This window comes from Strix uralensis, chromosome 2, assembly GCF_047716275.1.
Source record: "Strix uralensis isolate ZFMK-TIS-50842 chromosome 2, bStrUra1, whole genome shotgun sequence".
Taxonomy (NCBI): Eukaryota; Metazoa; Chordata; class Aves; order Strigiformes; family Strigidae; genus Strix; species Strix uralensis.
Window position 1 is genome coordinate 30694626 of NC_133973.1, and position 16750 is coordinate 30711375.

Here is a 16750-nt window from a genome sequence, read left to right on the forward strand (position 1 = left end):
TTTTAGGTGATTCACAACTAATTCTGTCCAAAGGCAGATAGCTTCTCCTCCCCCTCCCCCATTTATGGACTATGTAATCTATGGACTACTTCTCTTAAGAAAAAATATGGCAACAGGAGAACCAAAATAGACATGAGTGTTTAAATGATGTGACTGTGGCAAAATTCTAGGTATCATTTGAGTACATCATGGTAGGTAGTTACATAGCTGAGAAGTCTGCATCAGCATCTAAGCATGTTGCTGATGGTTTATCCTAAGGTGGTCACGTGTCTGAAGGATGCTAACACCAAACAGATGTCTGGTTTCCTATTCTCTTCGGGGATTTCAGTAAGAGAGTTGGCTTCGTTACTGCTTTATTCTTGGGACATCGGACTTCCTAAACTTACTGTATCCTCTCACATCCTTTGTTAAGCTTTGCTCTAGACCACCTGCCATTTAGAACTTGGCAAAACAAATACCACAAGACTGCTTTTTCTCTTTACTTTGTTTTGATTGTGTTCTCATGTAACTTCCTCCAGGCACACTGTTTCCTTTGATTTGGTTTGACTAATATGCTCTTCCTTAATGACTCCTCCAGCTAGTAGTATCAGTTTACAGCTGTGTGAGTGATTATCAAATGGAAAGTGTGTATTTTTGGGCTTTGCTTCTAAACAAGTGAACTTACTGACACATACAAGTAGGGTTTTTTTCAGTCTGTATAAAAGTGTTTGATGAACAAGAAGTTTACTGGTACAGTAATAAGTCATCTTTTTCACTATTGCTTTTTATATGGTGAATTAAAATCCAAAGATTAAATCTGGGATTCTAAATAATTGGTGGAGGCATTTCTATAAGGATATTTTAAGGAAGAGATGCTTTAGCTTTGAAGAGCTCTTCTGTCTTTCTGCTTGTTCAGAATATATAATGGTTTTAATCCGGTTACCTATCTCTGTACCACATTAAGTCACCATTCAGACTGTACTGCATCTTGAAGAGGGTCATGTATATGTGTAGTTTGTGTGTGTGAGGAGAAGGGCTGTGTTTATGTTGAACTTCTTTTTTTCTGACGTATTTTGTACTTACCGCATAATAGGATCTTCATGTATTCTATAAATCCCTTGATACAAGGAGAAATATGGAGACTTTGTGCAATTGCAAGCTCCCAATAAAAAGTATGTAATTTCCTGATAACTTCCATAATGAAGTACCATGATCCTGCCCCAGAAGTCATACAACCTGTTTTCTTATTCTGACTTCTAGCTTATGAATACCTAGACTGTGACAGTGAGCTGTGTGACATGTGTTAAAAAGAAGGAGAGATCCATGGGTCCATGAAACAGTGTAATGTAATAAAGTGGCGAACTGCATGTATTTAGTTTGGGTCCAGACAGAGAAGGTTGATGTGCCAGTAATTTATAAATGGTTTTACCCACACACCAGAGACCTAGAAATGCTTCCTAAGTGTTAGCAAGCATTAGCTGCTCTCAGAGCCTCAACAAAATGTTCCTCCCCGTCCTGAACACATGAAGGAAAATGTTATTTCAATAAAGATGATTTTTTTTTTTTTAAATCTATTGGCATATAGATGGGTGACAGGGTGTTTATTGTTCTAGAAACAACATAGTTTGGTGAAAGTCAAAAGCTGATTTTCTTTCCACAAATCTAAGTAGGGCTTAATGGGTTAAAAGGAGAATTACTTAATGATTTCGGGCTTTATTCTAGACCAAGCTGGAACAAAAACAAGGAGATGGGCTCTGTGTGGACATGCAAGAGAAAGGGTTACTTTGGGAGGTGCTGGAGAAGTGGTTGCCTCCTCTGGCTTCAGCAGGGTGTGTGTGGGGTCATTTGGGGTTTTTTATTTCTTTTTTTAAAGTCCAACAGGAAAGTTTCCTTTCTTGATAAGGTGGAAAAAATTTTCAAGCGCTATTTGTAATGCAAATATTTTTTGCTATTTCAGTATTCTAAGGGGACATAAATGGCATTGCTGGAATTGTCGTCATCTTATTTTTGTATTAAAAACTTCTGCTTTAACTACTTTGGGGTAACACAAAGGTGGTGATAAAATTAAAACATATTAAGGACAGGATAGTTACACAAAAATTTGGATCTTTTGGTGATGTGCACATATGAAAATTCACTTTACGTTGCCAAGTGTGAAGCTGTATTCTCTTAGAAATAAGAAATGTTGGACGTACTATCTCCTTCCCCCCTTCCAAATGTGAGAGATCTAGAAAGCAGCAACTCTGAAGAGTAATACAGGGGTACCAGGTGTGGGTGCCCCGGGCTGGCAGGGGGCTGCAGTTGGGCGGCTGTGAGGGGAGGACACGGTTCCAGCCGGCTCCAGCCGACCCACCGCAGGGCACGGCTGAGCCCCACAGACACGATGGCGGCGCCTCGGGGAAAGCCTGGGTAAGGAAGGGCAAAACGCTGCCCGGCAGCCAGGGGTGAGGGGAAAAGTGTGAGAAACAGCCCTGAGAGCCCCGAGGGGAGAGGGAGAGGATCCCCTGCTGCCCGTGGAGAAACCACAGTGGAGCAGGTATTGCCCTGCAGCCCGTGGAGGACCATGCTGGAGCAGATATCCACAGTGCAGCCTGTGGAGGATCGCACACCAGAGCAAGTGGATATGCTTTGAAGGAAGCTGAAGTGCGTGGAGGATCCGTGCTGGAGCAGGCTCCTGGCAGTAACTGCAGTCCATGGAGAGGAGCCCACACTGGAGCAGGGGAGAAGTGTGTGGAGGAAGGAGCAGCAGAGAGGAGCTGCTATGGACTGACCACAGCCATCATTCCCCACAACCTTACTCTGTTTTAAATTTGCAATAAATTAATTTTGCCGAAGCTGAGTCTGTTTTGCCTGTGATGGTAATTGCTAAGTGATCTCCCTTTCTCTTGACCCATGGGCTTTTTAATTTTATTTTCTCCCCTGTCATGTTGAAGAGGGAAAGTGAGAGAGTGGCTGGGTGGGCGTCTGGCAGCTGGCCCAGGGCAACCCGCCACAACAGGATACAGTGAATGAGTAACAACTGCTACAGTGCTGGGACTCAAATATCAACTCTGTTGCTTCATGACTCGCAGAGGCAATGGTTATAGATACAGCTAGAACCTCAATCTGTATTTTTAAAGGATGCTGGAAAAAAAACCTATAAAATTATGAGGGAATAGGCTGTAGGAACAGTTTGGATGGAGAATTCCCTCTGTAGTGCCAGACTTGAACAATAAGGAATGATCTTTAATTAAGAAAACCATGATGGTGTGTGGGACCAATACTGTAATATCTTCATTAATGGACATAGTGGGATTGAATGCACCCTCAGAAAGTTTGCAGATGACACCAAGCTGAGTGGTGCATTTGACATGCCCAAGGGATGGGATGTCATCCAGAGGGACCTGGACAAGCTCCAGAAGTGGGCCTACGGGAACCTCATGAGGTTCAACAAGGGCAACTGCAAGGTCGTGCACCTAGGCTGGGGCAGCCCCCAGTGTCAATACAGGCTGCAGGATGAAGAGACTGAGAGCAGCCCTGCAGAGAAGGACTTGGCAGTACTGGTGGATGAAAAGCTGGACATGAGTCGACAATGTGCTCTCGCAGCCCAGAAAGCCAGCTGTGTCCTAGGCTGCATCAAAAACAGTGTGGCCAGCAGGTTGAGAGAGGTGATTCTCCTCCTCTAGTCTGCTCTTGTGAGACTCCACCTGGAGTACTGTGTGGAACTCTGGGCTCCTCAGCACAGGAAAGACATGGACCTGTTGAGGAGGGTCCAGAGGAAGGCCACAGAAATGGTCAGAGAGATGGAACACCTTTCTTATGAGAAAAGGCTGAGAGAGTGGGGGTTGTTCAGCCTGGAGAAGAGAGGGCTCTGGGGAGACCTTATTGCAGCCCTTCAGTACTTAAAGGGGGCTTATAAGAAAGACAGGAACAAACTTTTTAGTAGGGCCTGTTGCGATAGGACAGGGGATAATGGTTGTAAACTAAAAGAGGGTGGATTTAGTCTAGATACTAGGAAGAAATTTTTTACAACGAGGGTGATGAAACACTGGAACAGGTTACCCAGAGAGGTGGTAGATGCCCCATCCCTGGAAACATTCAAGGTCAGGCTGGATGGGGCTCTGAGCAACCTGATCTAGCTGAAGATGTCTCTGCTTATTGCAGGGAGGGGTGTGTGGAGGTTTGAACTCAGCCGGCAGCCAGACCCCACGTGGCTGGCCGTTCACCTCCCCCTCCCCCCAAAATAGGGGAGGGACAAAAGAAGAGAATTCGTGGGTTGAATAAAAAAGAAAGAATTTACTAAATATAACAAGAGAATAACAGTAACAATAGTGAGTTCAAAAAGAAAACGGGTAAAATGCAGCAGTGGCTTACTGAGCACGACGACCGCACCCCCCCAGCAACAATACCGCCCGACGAGCAGACGGCGCCCGTGCCAACCCCCAGCGAAAAGCCAAGAGAGAGCGAGAGCAAGCGAGAGAGCCCGCCCACCTGGGCATGACATCACATGGTGTGAAATACTCCAATGGAAATTAACTCTATCCTGGTCGAAACCAGGACAGGGTGGAATATATGACCTTTAAAGGTCCCTTCCAACTCAAACCATTCTATGATTCAGTGATGGTACCTTCATACAAAGAAAACAATATGCTCACTCAGAGCTGTGAGAACCCATAGCTGAAAGCCCAAATGGACTCGCTCAAGTGAGAAATGAGGCACATGCTTCAGTAGAAGTAATCAGCTGTCAAAACGGTAACAAGCAAAAGATTCTTGGTCTGCTCATGTCTTGATCAAGACTGGATACCTGTCTGCTAGGTTGTATGCAACTCTTTTCCTGGGCAGGGGAAATGGAAATTAATTATTTGGGGATGAAAAAGGAGGTGTGTGTGCATGAGCGGTAAATAGCAAGATTAGACTAAAAGGAGTAAAGCAAGACTAGTTTCTATCAATCAGAACATTATGCTCTTAAACAAGCCATGTTTCTCAGTATTGTTGATGGGGACAGGGCCTCAATTCTTGTTCATACCCTCTGTAGCAATTGTTCAGTTGTCTGATGCGGATGGAGGAAATGGACTGTGCTGCATTAGGAATGTGCATGCTGTCTTCAAGACTGGTCCAAAACCCAAGGGAACTTGAGATGCTTTTGGAAAAAAAAGTTAATGTAAACCCATGTACAGAACTGTGTTTAGCTGTTCTTAAGCACTTAGTAGACTTGTAGCCTGCCATGGAGTATATGGAGAATAACTGTGACTGACTCTTGGGCCTTGCAGGAATGCTTCTGAATCGTGAGGGAACAAGGTGGAGTCCTTTCCTGGGAGGAGAGCAGCTCTTAAGGGAGGATTTGTAGTCAGGTGCAGTGAGGCAGGAAGTGGCTGGGTGGGGGTTGACGTAGGGGTAGTAGTTATTTCACTTGTTCTCTCTGGAATTTTGATATTCCTGATACAAGAGATATCCAAGAATATATGGGGGATTTTCCCTCTTTGATATAAAACTATAGAAATGTTGACTAATGTTTTCCTTATCATTTCAACAAGAATTTGAGGTAACTGCTGATTACCACACACATATTTTTATGCAATGGAAGCTGTATATGGTATTCTTCAGTAAACATGCCTGCCTTGTAACAGGAATACAATGGTAAATACACTTACGGATTAATACAAGTCTCCCCAGGTAGAAATAGACTGAGACATTACCCCAGTATAAAACAATGCCTACTGTTTATATAGAACTTCTCACATGTAAATATTATCATGCTACTGTAAAAGAGAAATATCGCTGTTTTTTACAGGTGCCAGGGCCTGGAGAGGAAAAGATTAATTGTTCAAGGCCACCTACATGGCCAGCCCTGGTCTAGATCTTAGTCCCATGCTGTCTCTAGAAGACAGAGCTAATCTGTCCAGTGTAAGGAGTCTCAAAAATATTGCTTGTAGCTGTTGAAGCACATACGAAATTGTGATTGTTTATTGCTGAATTATCTTTATTTTTTTTCTGTCCCCTTGCAGATCATAACGTGTCTGGAATTTCCATTGAAACGGATAACAAAAACGTAAAAGCAGAGGAGTTTAAGGGTACAGTATGGGCACTGCTGTGATTATTTTCAATATATACACAATGCATGCAAGCTATGTATACAGAAGTTGTGCAGCTGTTAAGATTGTCTTCCTCTTTCCTGAGGGGTCCTGATGCTACTCTTTCCACTGACTCTTTGTGTAATCTTGGTCTTGTCCCCATTTTCTCTTAGTTGATGTGGGATTGGACTAAACGCTCCACAGATGTCCTTTTCAGCCTCATCTATTCTGTGATTGTCTGACTTGTTTGTCAGTCCTGGTAGCTCACTCTCTAACTTCTGCATGGTTTCCCTCCACCAAAAATGATGAGAACTGATAGAAAGGAGAAGCATTAATTATCTTACAAGATAGACAAGTGAGGCACTAGAGAGAGAACAACTGTAAGTCAGCTAATTGTCGGTAACTGTAATTCAATGGCTTTTTTTAATTGTCAGCAACTATAATGGCTATTTATGTATTTATGTATGTATGTCGTATGTAAAATGACAATTGGCTTCCAGTAATGTGCTAGAGAAGTTCAGGAGGCAGTGAGGAAAACCTGATGTTTGCTGGATAGATGAGAAAGGGATCCTAGTAGTGTGCATGTGAGGTTTGTGGGTTATGTGAGGTATTTTTTGTTTGGTTGGTTGGTTTTTGCATTTGGTTGGAATGGAGAGAGATGGGAATTTAGGAAGTGAAAGAACTATTTGAGCTTTAGGCTTTATTCATCTGTTTGAGCTAATACTCAAATGAGGTCTCTCAAACTGTTGGCTGGGCTCCTGTCAAATATTCTTGTCACTTTTGGGGAAGAAAAACTTAATACATTTAGAGCTCAGGACAGGCAAGAAGAGAGAGAAACAATTCAGGTAATATTAAAGCTTGATTAGGTTCTGTCTTTTTATGATATATGGCTTGCATTTTGTTCTTTTGTTATTTGTATGATAGAGTGAGATCAGTTTAGCATGGCTCAGATGCCATGCCGAGTTCTTTTTGTGTAGCCACACCAAGGGAGTGGCAGGGGCTGATAGATGTAGCTATTCAACTGAATGCAGCTGTCTGAAATATATTTTTCTTTTCTCCTCTAACTCTTGTTACTGTAGAGGAAGGTGGTTGGTCACTGGAACAGGCTCCCCAGGAAGGTGGTCATGGCACCAAGCCTGTCAGAGTTCAGGGAGTGTCTGGATGATGCTCTTAGTCATATGGTTTAGTTTTAGATAGTCCTGCAAGGAGCAGGGAGTTGGATTTGATGATTCTTATGGGTCCCTTTCAACTTCAGATATTCTATGATTCATTCTATAACCAAATAATAGCCTCCAGACCAGATGAAATCCAAATTAAACATTGTCCAGACCTCTCCAAGATCCCAGAAGGTTCTTCCAAGCCTGGCAGAGGCTGTGTTGATGCACAGCATCCTGTGGGCCTACCTTAATGCAAGTCAAGTAGACCTGTTCTGGAAAATCTCGCTGACTCCATTAGTATGAGAAGAAGTGGGAGGGGAACTATAACTAAGGAGGGCTTTATTATGTTTTCTCTGTTCTGCATGCGCTCCCTTTCTCTGGATAATATTAGTGGGAGGGCATCAATGCTAGCTTTTCCTGAAATGAAAAAATGTAGCATGCAAGAAAGGGGCAGCTCATTCAAGATGGAGGTGACTTGTTCAGCTGAGAACGCTTCAGCTGAGCTGTCTCTGTCAACTAGTATAGACCAGCTCATGAGACCAGCCAACTGTCACAAGGTCAGTAGCAAAAGCAAGCTGAGCTTGAATGATGGTTTTTCTTTGTTAGAAGGATACAAAAACAAAATGGAAAGGAAACTTTAGCAAATCTTAAGATTCAGGAAGCCTCCACCCATACACTCAACCTGAAGTCAGGAACCTCAGGCTTCCTGAGTGTACAGCATGTTTTTCGAAGCGGCCAGTGTGTGTGTAACATGTTTCTGGCAAAGAATGCCCTCCTGCTGCAATTTTTCTTTCAAGTCTGGACATTTTTTTTCCCTGTGAGAGATCACCAAGGCTACCAGTCTGGCCTCTTGGAAGCTTTCGGTTTCTCTACAGAACAGACCTGGGAAGTCAGACTCTAAAGGATGAGTGAGTAGGCCTGTCGGTAGCTCTTAATTGCCCTCCAGCCTAGTTTGCTGAGATTGGAAACGAGGGTGCCACTTAATACAGATTGACTGCATGTTTGAGCAGTGGATGTTTGTTCCTGAAAGCTACAGTCATTGCCAAAACTATAAAGGCTTTTGATCCTTGATACTCTGGCCTATATTGGAAGATGAGGAGTCTAAAGGTGGCAAGACCAATGTTGTATTTGTTTCTTCTACGGAAGTTTCTGGGAGATACTAAATTTTACTTTATTAATAGATTTGGAGCCAGTCAGATGCATGGTTGGATTCTTGCATCTGATGTTGTTTCTCAACAATTCTTATTAATACGTTGATTTAAGAGTTATTTACCGGGGAAAAAAATACATATATTTCAGCATGCTGTTCCACAGAGAATGGAAGTACAGAGACACTGAGTTTGTGTCAGTAACTCACCTATACAGTTTGTCATGTCTTCTCTCCCTCTTTAGTTCCCCCATAATAACTATAGGCTTGACCATAGACCAGAATTACTATGATGCAGCTACATGTTAGTGATGACATATGCTGATGCCCAGCTGTGAGGGAGGAAAAAAATAACAGTAGAGCTGTTTCTCATTAGGAGCACTAATTTTGATTTGTTTCCTACCCATATACCCTATATATATATATGGGTATATATATATAGCAATAATCAGTAACTTGAAACCTCAGACTCTCTGTGAAATTTGATTGGTGATGCTTACTACACATAAGTCAGGGAAACTTGAGTGGACAGACAAAAAGATGAATTGTATGAACCTTTTCTTGAATTCAAGAAAAATAAGAGGTAACTGCCAAGGAATGTTGGGAGCAGCCTCTGCCACCAGCAGCTCTGGGGGCCTGGGGGTTCCTCCCAACGCACCTGGAAGCCTTGGGGGTCTTTGTCCCAGGCCAATGGACACAGCTGCTGCTTTCCCATTTGCAGGTTCAACCAGTAGCAAGGCTGCCTGTGTGTCTTAGGGATGCATGCGTGTGTGCACACACCCACACATACACACACTCGTGACACTGGCACTGCCAGCTACACAGACTGCCACAGACAAAGCATTGCCTTCAACAGCCCCCACACAGACCACTGCCTGGGGTCATATAAATCATTATAAGTACAGACAGCTGAGCCTCCTTCCTCCTCTCTGGCTGGTGGAGATTGAAGTTCAGCGGTGAAAGCCCTCACAGAACACTCTCTAGATGCACAAACACATGCATGTTCTTGCATCCCCTGCACAGTCCCTCTGCCCATCCGCTACCCCTGCCCTACTCACCAGCTCACCCAGCTTGTGAATTACACACAGACCTCCAGGCACACCAGGTCTAGAGAAGACACTGTGCACACATCACACACCCCCTCTGCCAGAAGCCAGCACCACAAGCCCAGGGGTGTCTACACCCCCCAGTATGAACCCAGTTGCTGGCCCTAAATTTACTCAAGCCACTGCTCTCTGCCCTGATAACTAGCACTCCAGGCATGTGTGCTTTGAGACTCACCAACACACACTCCCAACATCTGTGGCCCCTCCAACTACTGATGCAGAGACCCTCACTTGCTCCAGTTGCCCACACCACCGTCCCATCAGTTTGTTTGGAGACTGATAGTCTTTGTCACCATCTCTGTTAGTCCCTGTCTGTCATGCTTGTGTCCCTGTGTTTTTGTTTGTTGCTGCCCCCTTTACTTGTTATCACTTTTGCATTGAAAAGGTCCTTGATTGGGAAACCTTAATGAAGCAGACTCACCTTCCACATACCCTTACAATAACCAATGTGAAATTGTAACTAAATACGTAAGTTACTTAAGAGAATATTTAACGACCTTACTGGTATGTTTTCCATCTGCATTGTTATACATTTAAACAGTTAAACTACTGATACTGAATTCAGAATGGTAACTCACAAAATACTGTTGATAACAGTGTCAGAGTCCTTTTTTAATGGCGGTATGCTCACTGACGAAAATATTTAAACCTAAAATGAGGGTAGTAATACAGAATCTCTGCCCATCCAACATGGAAATATCTAGTCCCCAACATCTGAAGTTTGATCCAAGACCACTGAAGTATGGGAAAATTACTAGTTTCTGTTTCCCCATTGTGTTTGAGTAAATCTGGAGAGGGTCTGATGGCATCACACTGAGAAGTAGATCTGGCCCTTGCTGACTGCTCAAGTTCTTTTGAAGGGGGAACATTAATTTCATGGAGCTGAATGCGCAACACACACAGTGCTAAAGTCTCTAATTTTCCCTTTTGTGTTAATTTTTTTTTTCCCCCTTCTAGAGGCTATTCTTAGTTGCAAGCACAAATTTTCAAAAGGAATGAGCTTAAGAATAGAATGGAAGAAAATCCAGTCTCAAGGAGTCTCATTTGTCTACTACAATGGTGAATTTACAGGTACAGTACTACAGACTTGGACTGATAGTTTAACATGTCATTCTCTAGCAGAGACATCGACTCTTTCTTGTGGAATAACATTAGGAAAATGACTGAAAGAGAATGCTTTTGACTCTGCATACTGAACAGCTGTCCTTTTGAGGAAAAGAATTCTTCCCCATGAGGAAAAAAAAAGCATTTCTTAATAAAATCATCAATAATTAGTTATCTTTTAAATTAAGTTAAATATAATAAAACTCAAGACTAAGAAAAAATGGCACTGCACATTCCTCGACATTTTTCAAAAATGCATTTACATGCTGATATAAACTCCCCAAAACTACTGCAAGCTCTTCCCTCCTATCCTACAAAGAGGTTTCTGAAGCTTCCTGTAGAGCTGGAGGCTTAGATATGAATAATGCAGCAATTTTTATATACATAAAATATAAACTCAGCTGTATATTTTAAATTATTCGTATTCTTTTCAGAAGTGGAATTTCTGTTTATTTGTTCTGACAAGGACTTACCTCAGCTTTATGTGTATGGGTCTTTGGTACCTTGTACACAATAAATGAAGGTTGAGGAGTAAAATAAAAGCACAGCAATTTTGTTAGTTTGTAGAGCTTGCAAGTTGTGCTCATCTTGTTAATGAACTTGGTTTTGTTTGCATATATTTCATTTAGAGAAACACTGGAATTCATGGTTCTGTGTGTGCATGTAAATTTAATTTCATAACAAGCTGTAGAATGAAAAACCCCTCATTGTAAGAAGTCTGATGGCCATACCTTTGCTAAATGCATCAAGTTTTTCTTGCAAAGTTAAAATGTCAAATACTTTGCTGTGGTCTCGCTCACAATTCTTTTTGTAAGGTAATTAAGTTACTGATTGCCATCCCTGTAGTGGAAAATTATGTCTTTTTTGTCACCTGACTACTGCTATACATGTTTTCTTGAAATATCTGAAGAAAAAAAGCATTTCATCTTCCAGCTAGAAATGTATGACAGATGTAGGTTTTTCAAACTGAGGGGTTTTTAAACTAAATGGACAAGTTGTGGAAGGTTCTTACTGTCTTGGGAGGGGGGTTACATTTTGCTCCTTGGTGATAGATAACTAATACTGAACAAATGAGCAGTACTTCATACATTGTACGTGATTTCAGAACAAGCCAATGAGATGTAGACATTTGCTATAAGCGAAGAGCAGAAACCTCTCTGTCTGTTCTCCCTTAAAGGTGATCTTCGAGGCCGAGCAGAGATGCTGAATACAGGAATCCGTATTAGAAATGTGACCAGAAAGGATTCTGGGACCTACCGCTGTGAAATCAGTGCAAAGAGTGAAGAGGGGCAACACCTGGGAGAGGCTACTATTACTCTCACAGTACTGGGTACAAACTTTATTACTTGGACTTCTGTAAAAAAACTGAATGATGGCAAGGGGTGTTGAAAGTAGGGTTGTCCATATGGTGTGTGACTGATGGGTTTTTGGGTCTTCTTTGGGGTAGGTTTATAAACACACGTGCACATGTACATTCTACAACATACTTTAGAAAAGAGCTTCTCAAAATGCACACTTGTGTTAGAAAGGAATATAACTAGGGTTTTGTTGATATAAATGTGGGTTTCAGTTCTCAAAACTTAGCAAATATGCTGATTTATGTGATGGTGAAACTTCCATTTCTACTAAAACTGAAGTCACTCAGTGTCCAAGAATCTGGATAAGCTGATCATGGTGTTTGGCACTGGAAAGTCAGCATCTGTCAACACTTATCAAATATTCCTAAGCAGCAGTTCATTCCAATATGTTACAGTCTCCTCCTGTTTTTGGAAGGAGAAACTGCTGCAGTGTCTGTGCAGTGCCAGCCAGCAAGCTAGCAACCTGTGCAGTTTATTTACAGGAGAGATGGTGTTGTCTTGGGGGGTGCTTGATCTTTGTGGTTTTTTGTTTGTTTTCTTTCCCAGCTGGGGAGAGGAGGGAAAAGTGAATACTGAGCACATTCTCCTTACATTGTTGCTGGTGTTTTTCCCAGTCAATGAATAGTAGAGGCTGGTAGTTTTCTGCTTTTTTCCATATAGGGAGAAAATATTTGCTTTTGTAGTTTCTATATTGGTTTTTTCTATACAAAAATAATTGATCTTTTAAAATTAGAAATAAAGGCTCAAAGTTCTACATAAAGGATGATAAATTCATGAACTTCTGATTAGCTCAAACAATGAGATAACCTCATTTATTACTTTTCTTCCACTCTCTCAACAGCTTTCCTGTTTTAAGTGTGGCTTCTTAATTTGAAGTTGAAATCTTAGACCCCAAAGGAGAGAGAGTGTGTGTGTTGCTCACAAACCTTTTTGAAAGCTGATGTGAATTAGTTAGTATTTGACTTGGTTTTCTTTATTTTTGCATTTTATTTTAAAATCAGCCAAGAAAAAGCTATGAATACTTGTTAAGGTGTCACTTGTGCTTTTAATGTTCCATGCATGCCTCTTCATCCTTCATTTTCATCTACCTATCTTCAAGTAACCAAAAAAAAAAGTTCCTTTTCTGTTCACATAATAAAAATCGGAAAGGGGACATTCATCTTCATGGCAGACAGAACAATCAGTTCTCCTGAAAATGTTTTTAATCTAAAATGAAATTTAGTAGCCAGTTGGTTTTGGTCTTCAACCTGGGATTTACACAATGGCTGTGATGATGTCCAGTCTTGGTAATTCTTTCTGACATAATTTTTCAAAAACCAGTTGACAAATTTTAATAGAAAAAATATTTTTCCTCTTTCTCACTTCTGTTTTTAAATACTGGGGCAGGGAAGTGGGGAATTCCTGGACTACAGATTCCCTGAATTATCCCTCCTCTGACTGTGAGCAAGAGTCCCCAAACAAGAAACGAGGTGAAACAAACTCTCAGGGGTTGGATGAGAGTGTATAGATTGGAGACAGGATGACACAGCACGTTGTGGAGGAGGCTGGGAGCAAACCTCTCCTCCATTTTTAGAGACTCATAAATTTTACTGTGCTCTCCAGTAGCAGGACTCTCTCTGCCTTCAACCTCTTATCCAACACCTCATTTCATTAACGTGGTAGTTTCTAAGCATGTACACAAGTGCTCACCCCCTCACCAGTGACTGTCAAACTGTTGTCACATAGACAATACTGATAAGACTGTGTAACAAGTGCAATTTCATTGTCCAGTTGCTCCGACTACTCCAGTATGTGAGGTACCCAGCTCCGCAATGACGGGAACAGTAGTGGAACTGAGCTGTAAGGAGACTGAGGGGTCTCCTCCGTCTGAGTACCAGTGGTACAAGAATGGTGTTGCCTTACTGGAAAAGACAGGAACAGGCAGTGCTAGAGCAGCAAACATAACTTACACCATGAATAAAAAATCTGGCACTCTGGTAAGTGTAATAACCAACTCTGTCATAACCAGCTGTCAAGAAGACCAAATTTACTGTTTAGTACAACGATGCACAGGGGTCTTAATCCAAAAATGCGCAAGGTCTTTGTCAGAGATCAATGTCATGCTGAAATAAGTGCTAACAAATGTAAAAGGTGATTTCTGCCTCACTCCACATCTATGGCTTGTCATTAGTCTGAGACAGACAAATTGGGTGAGTTGCAAGACTGCATTAATGATAAATGAGCAGAATCTAGAAAATACGTGAGAAATTTCACCTTGTCAGCTAACTAGTGCCAGGTGAGAATGATCTCTCAGTATGTCAACAGAGTTATATTTCATAGTACCTTAAAATCTGAAAAACCAACTTCACACACTTTGGTGGGAGTGCAGCGCTAAGGAGGGTCCAGGATCTGTGCAATCCAGTGGCATTTACAATTTTTCAGTCCAGTACTTGTGAAGTCAGTGGGAATGAGTGGGGACTGTAAGTAAGCTTAGTGGTTTTTTGTTTTAGTTGTAGTTCGGAGTATTTTTTTGGGGGGGTGGAGGAGTGGTGTTCCTCTCAGAACTGACTGTCTCTTTCTCATCCCTCCCTCATTAGCTGATCCTTCTAAAAAAATTGATACATACTAAAATGCATTGTCAGCTGCGACTTTTCAGAAGTAAAGAGTTGTTCTAGGAACATGCTACTCTTGGGCATGGTCAAACGTGGAAATTGAAATGTGACTAAGCCTTCAGAGGTGCTGTGGATCTTTCAGCACACTGGAAATGGGTGGACTACTCAAAACTACTAATCACTTCTGAAAATTTATTTTTAAAGTATGGCGTATATTAAAGGGAAAAAAGTTAACAAGTCTAATGATTTTAAAAAATAAATACAGAGAAACACTGAAATCGACATAAGGTCAGTCTCTGTCCATCTACTGCTCCTCATTTTAATTTTTACAGTAATAGTATTTGATAAGTAGTGCAGTTTAGCATTTCTCCATTGGAAGAAGAGAGAAAATGCCATTTCTGGTCGGGGGGGTTGAGGGAAACAACCCGCAAGTTTTCTGTGGGAAATATTTTTTGTAGTATGTGATATTTTTTTTTAGTTTGTTGTTTTTTGGTAAAATGAACAAAATGTTCTGATTTCAGGGATTCTGAAATTAGAACATGTCTAAGAAAATGCTTTTTTTTTTTTTTTTGAGAAAGTACTCATCCACTGAAAAACAATGTCCTTGTAGATACATTCCATCTAGCTAAAATGTCAGCCTAAAAGACCATCTTAGACCAGAAGCTGAAGTTAAGGACCAGGGAATGTGACTAGGGAACTGAATTATGAAGTTGAACTGTAGTAGAATTTCTCACTTCCTTTCAGGTTTTTTTTTGTTTAAAAAAACAACCAAATGAAAAAAACCCTGTTGACATGTCAAAATTTCTATCCCACAGGAAATTCTGAATTTTTTGCATTCTCATAATGGTTTTGGACTCTGTCTTAACAGCTATTTAACACGGTTACAAAGAATGACACTGGAGAGTATTTCTGTGAAGCCTCCAATGGGGTTGGATTATCTCAGAAATGCTCAGTGAAGCGAATGCAAGTAGGTATGTGTCAAAGAAAAAAAGGGTGGGAAACAGTCTTGCCATAGGAATGATTTTATTGCATGATGCAACTGAAAAGCTAAGATGAATTATATCTTTTTGTTTGATTATAGCATTTTAGGGGAGCAATAATAATAATATATAAGTTCTTTATACATAGTTGCTGTGGCTACTTAAAGCATTCCTTTCTTACAGCACAACCATATCTCACTGCATTCCACAGAAAAGCAGCTAGTTTAGTACCTTAAAATTATTGCAGAAGGCAGCCTTTTAAGTTGCTGAACACTGAACTTTACAGAACAGCAGTATCATGTGAAAGCCTAAATATTTCAGAATTCTTTTGTGGAAGGTGTACAGGATAATGTGCCTGTCCACTGGGTTATTTTCTTTATGAAAAGCTTCCCTTTTGAGATGCATTCATGTGAGATCTGAATATAGCAGATCAGAAGTTTGACTGAATGAGTCATTCATACCTGCCAGAGGAACACTGTATCTTAAAAAGAAAAAAAATTTTTAAAAAATCCTGCTGCCTGTTTTTCTACTTGCACAGTGTAAGTGAAGTGTAACATTGGTTAGCTAGTAAAGAATTTAGCAAAGGCTGGAAGGGGAGATTCTGTAATAACCCAAAATGTATGAATGTTTTTGAAAAATATAAAACTAGATCTTGCAGATGTGATAGGAAAGCAGATGGTAACAAATTCTAACAAATACTGCACAGAAATTAATATCCAAGTATTCTGTAAAGCAATTGTCTGGTGCTTTCTTGGAACTTAACTGAAAATCACTGTATCATGGCTTTTAATGCATTCCTGGTTGATTATGAGCAAGTGTTCCACAAGCTACCAAGATAGAACCCCTCTGTTGTGGAAATATTCACCGAAGTCCTAAATTGCTGTCAACTAATGCACAGAAACTGATAGGTCTGGGGGTAAAATTCTCGACCATATATTTATGTATGCTTAAAGTCAGGATCCAGATAAGTAATTGGATGTATAACAGAAACCTATGAAAACGTTTCTGCTGTTGATGTTTTTGTTTTTCCTAATATAGATGATTGTGGGAAGCTCTTAGTCATTATGTCAGGAAATGGATATGGGTTCAAATAAAATAAAAATAAAAAACCCCTTCAAAATAATTATGGCTAGATGTTTCAGTAGCCCAGTGTAGAGTTTAAGTTAAGGCATTGGGGCTAAAATATTTGTTGGGCTTTATTGTGTTGAATTTTAAAAGCCTTACTCTTTAAAAATAAAAAAGCATTGAATTTTAAATAACTTGCCTGAAGAGTTCTGA

General features: G+C 40.9%; 1 protein-coding gene across 1 annotated transcript in view; it reads left to right on the forward strand.

Moving 5' to 3' along the window:
* Positions 1–16750, forward strand: part of JAM2 (junctional adhesion molecule 2) — a 38349-nt gene that overhangs the window by 17549 nt on the left and 4050 nt on the right. The window contains exons 2-6 of the mRNA XM_074858124.1: positions 5964–6029; positions 10397–10510; positions 11721–11873; positions 13672–13877; positions 15361–15463. Coding sequence (XP_074714225.1) covers positions 5964–6029; positions 10397–10510; positions 11721–11873; positions 13672–13877; positions 15361–15463 — 642 coding nt within the window. The remainder of the gene's footprint in view (positions 1–5963; positions 6030–10396; positions 10511–11720; positions 11874–13671; positions 13878–15360; positions 15464–16750) is intronic.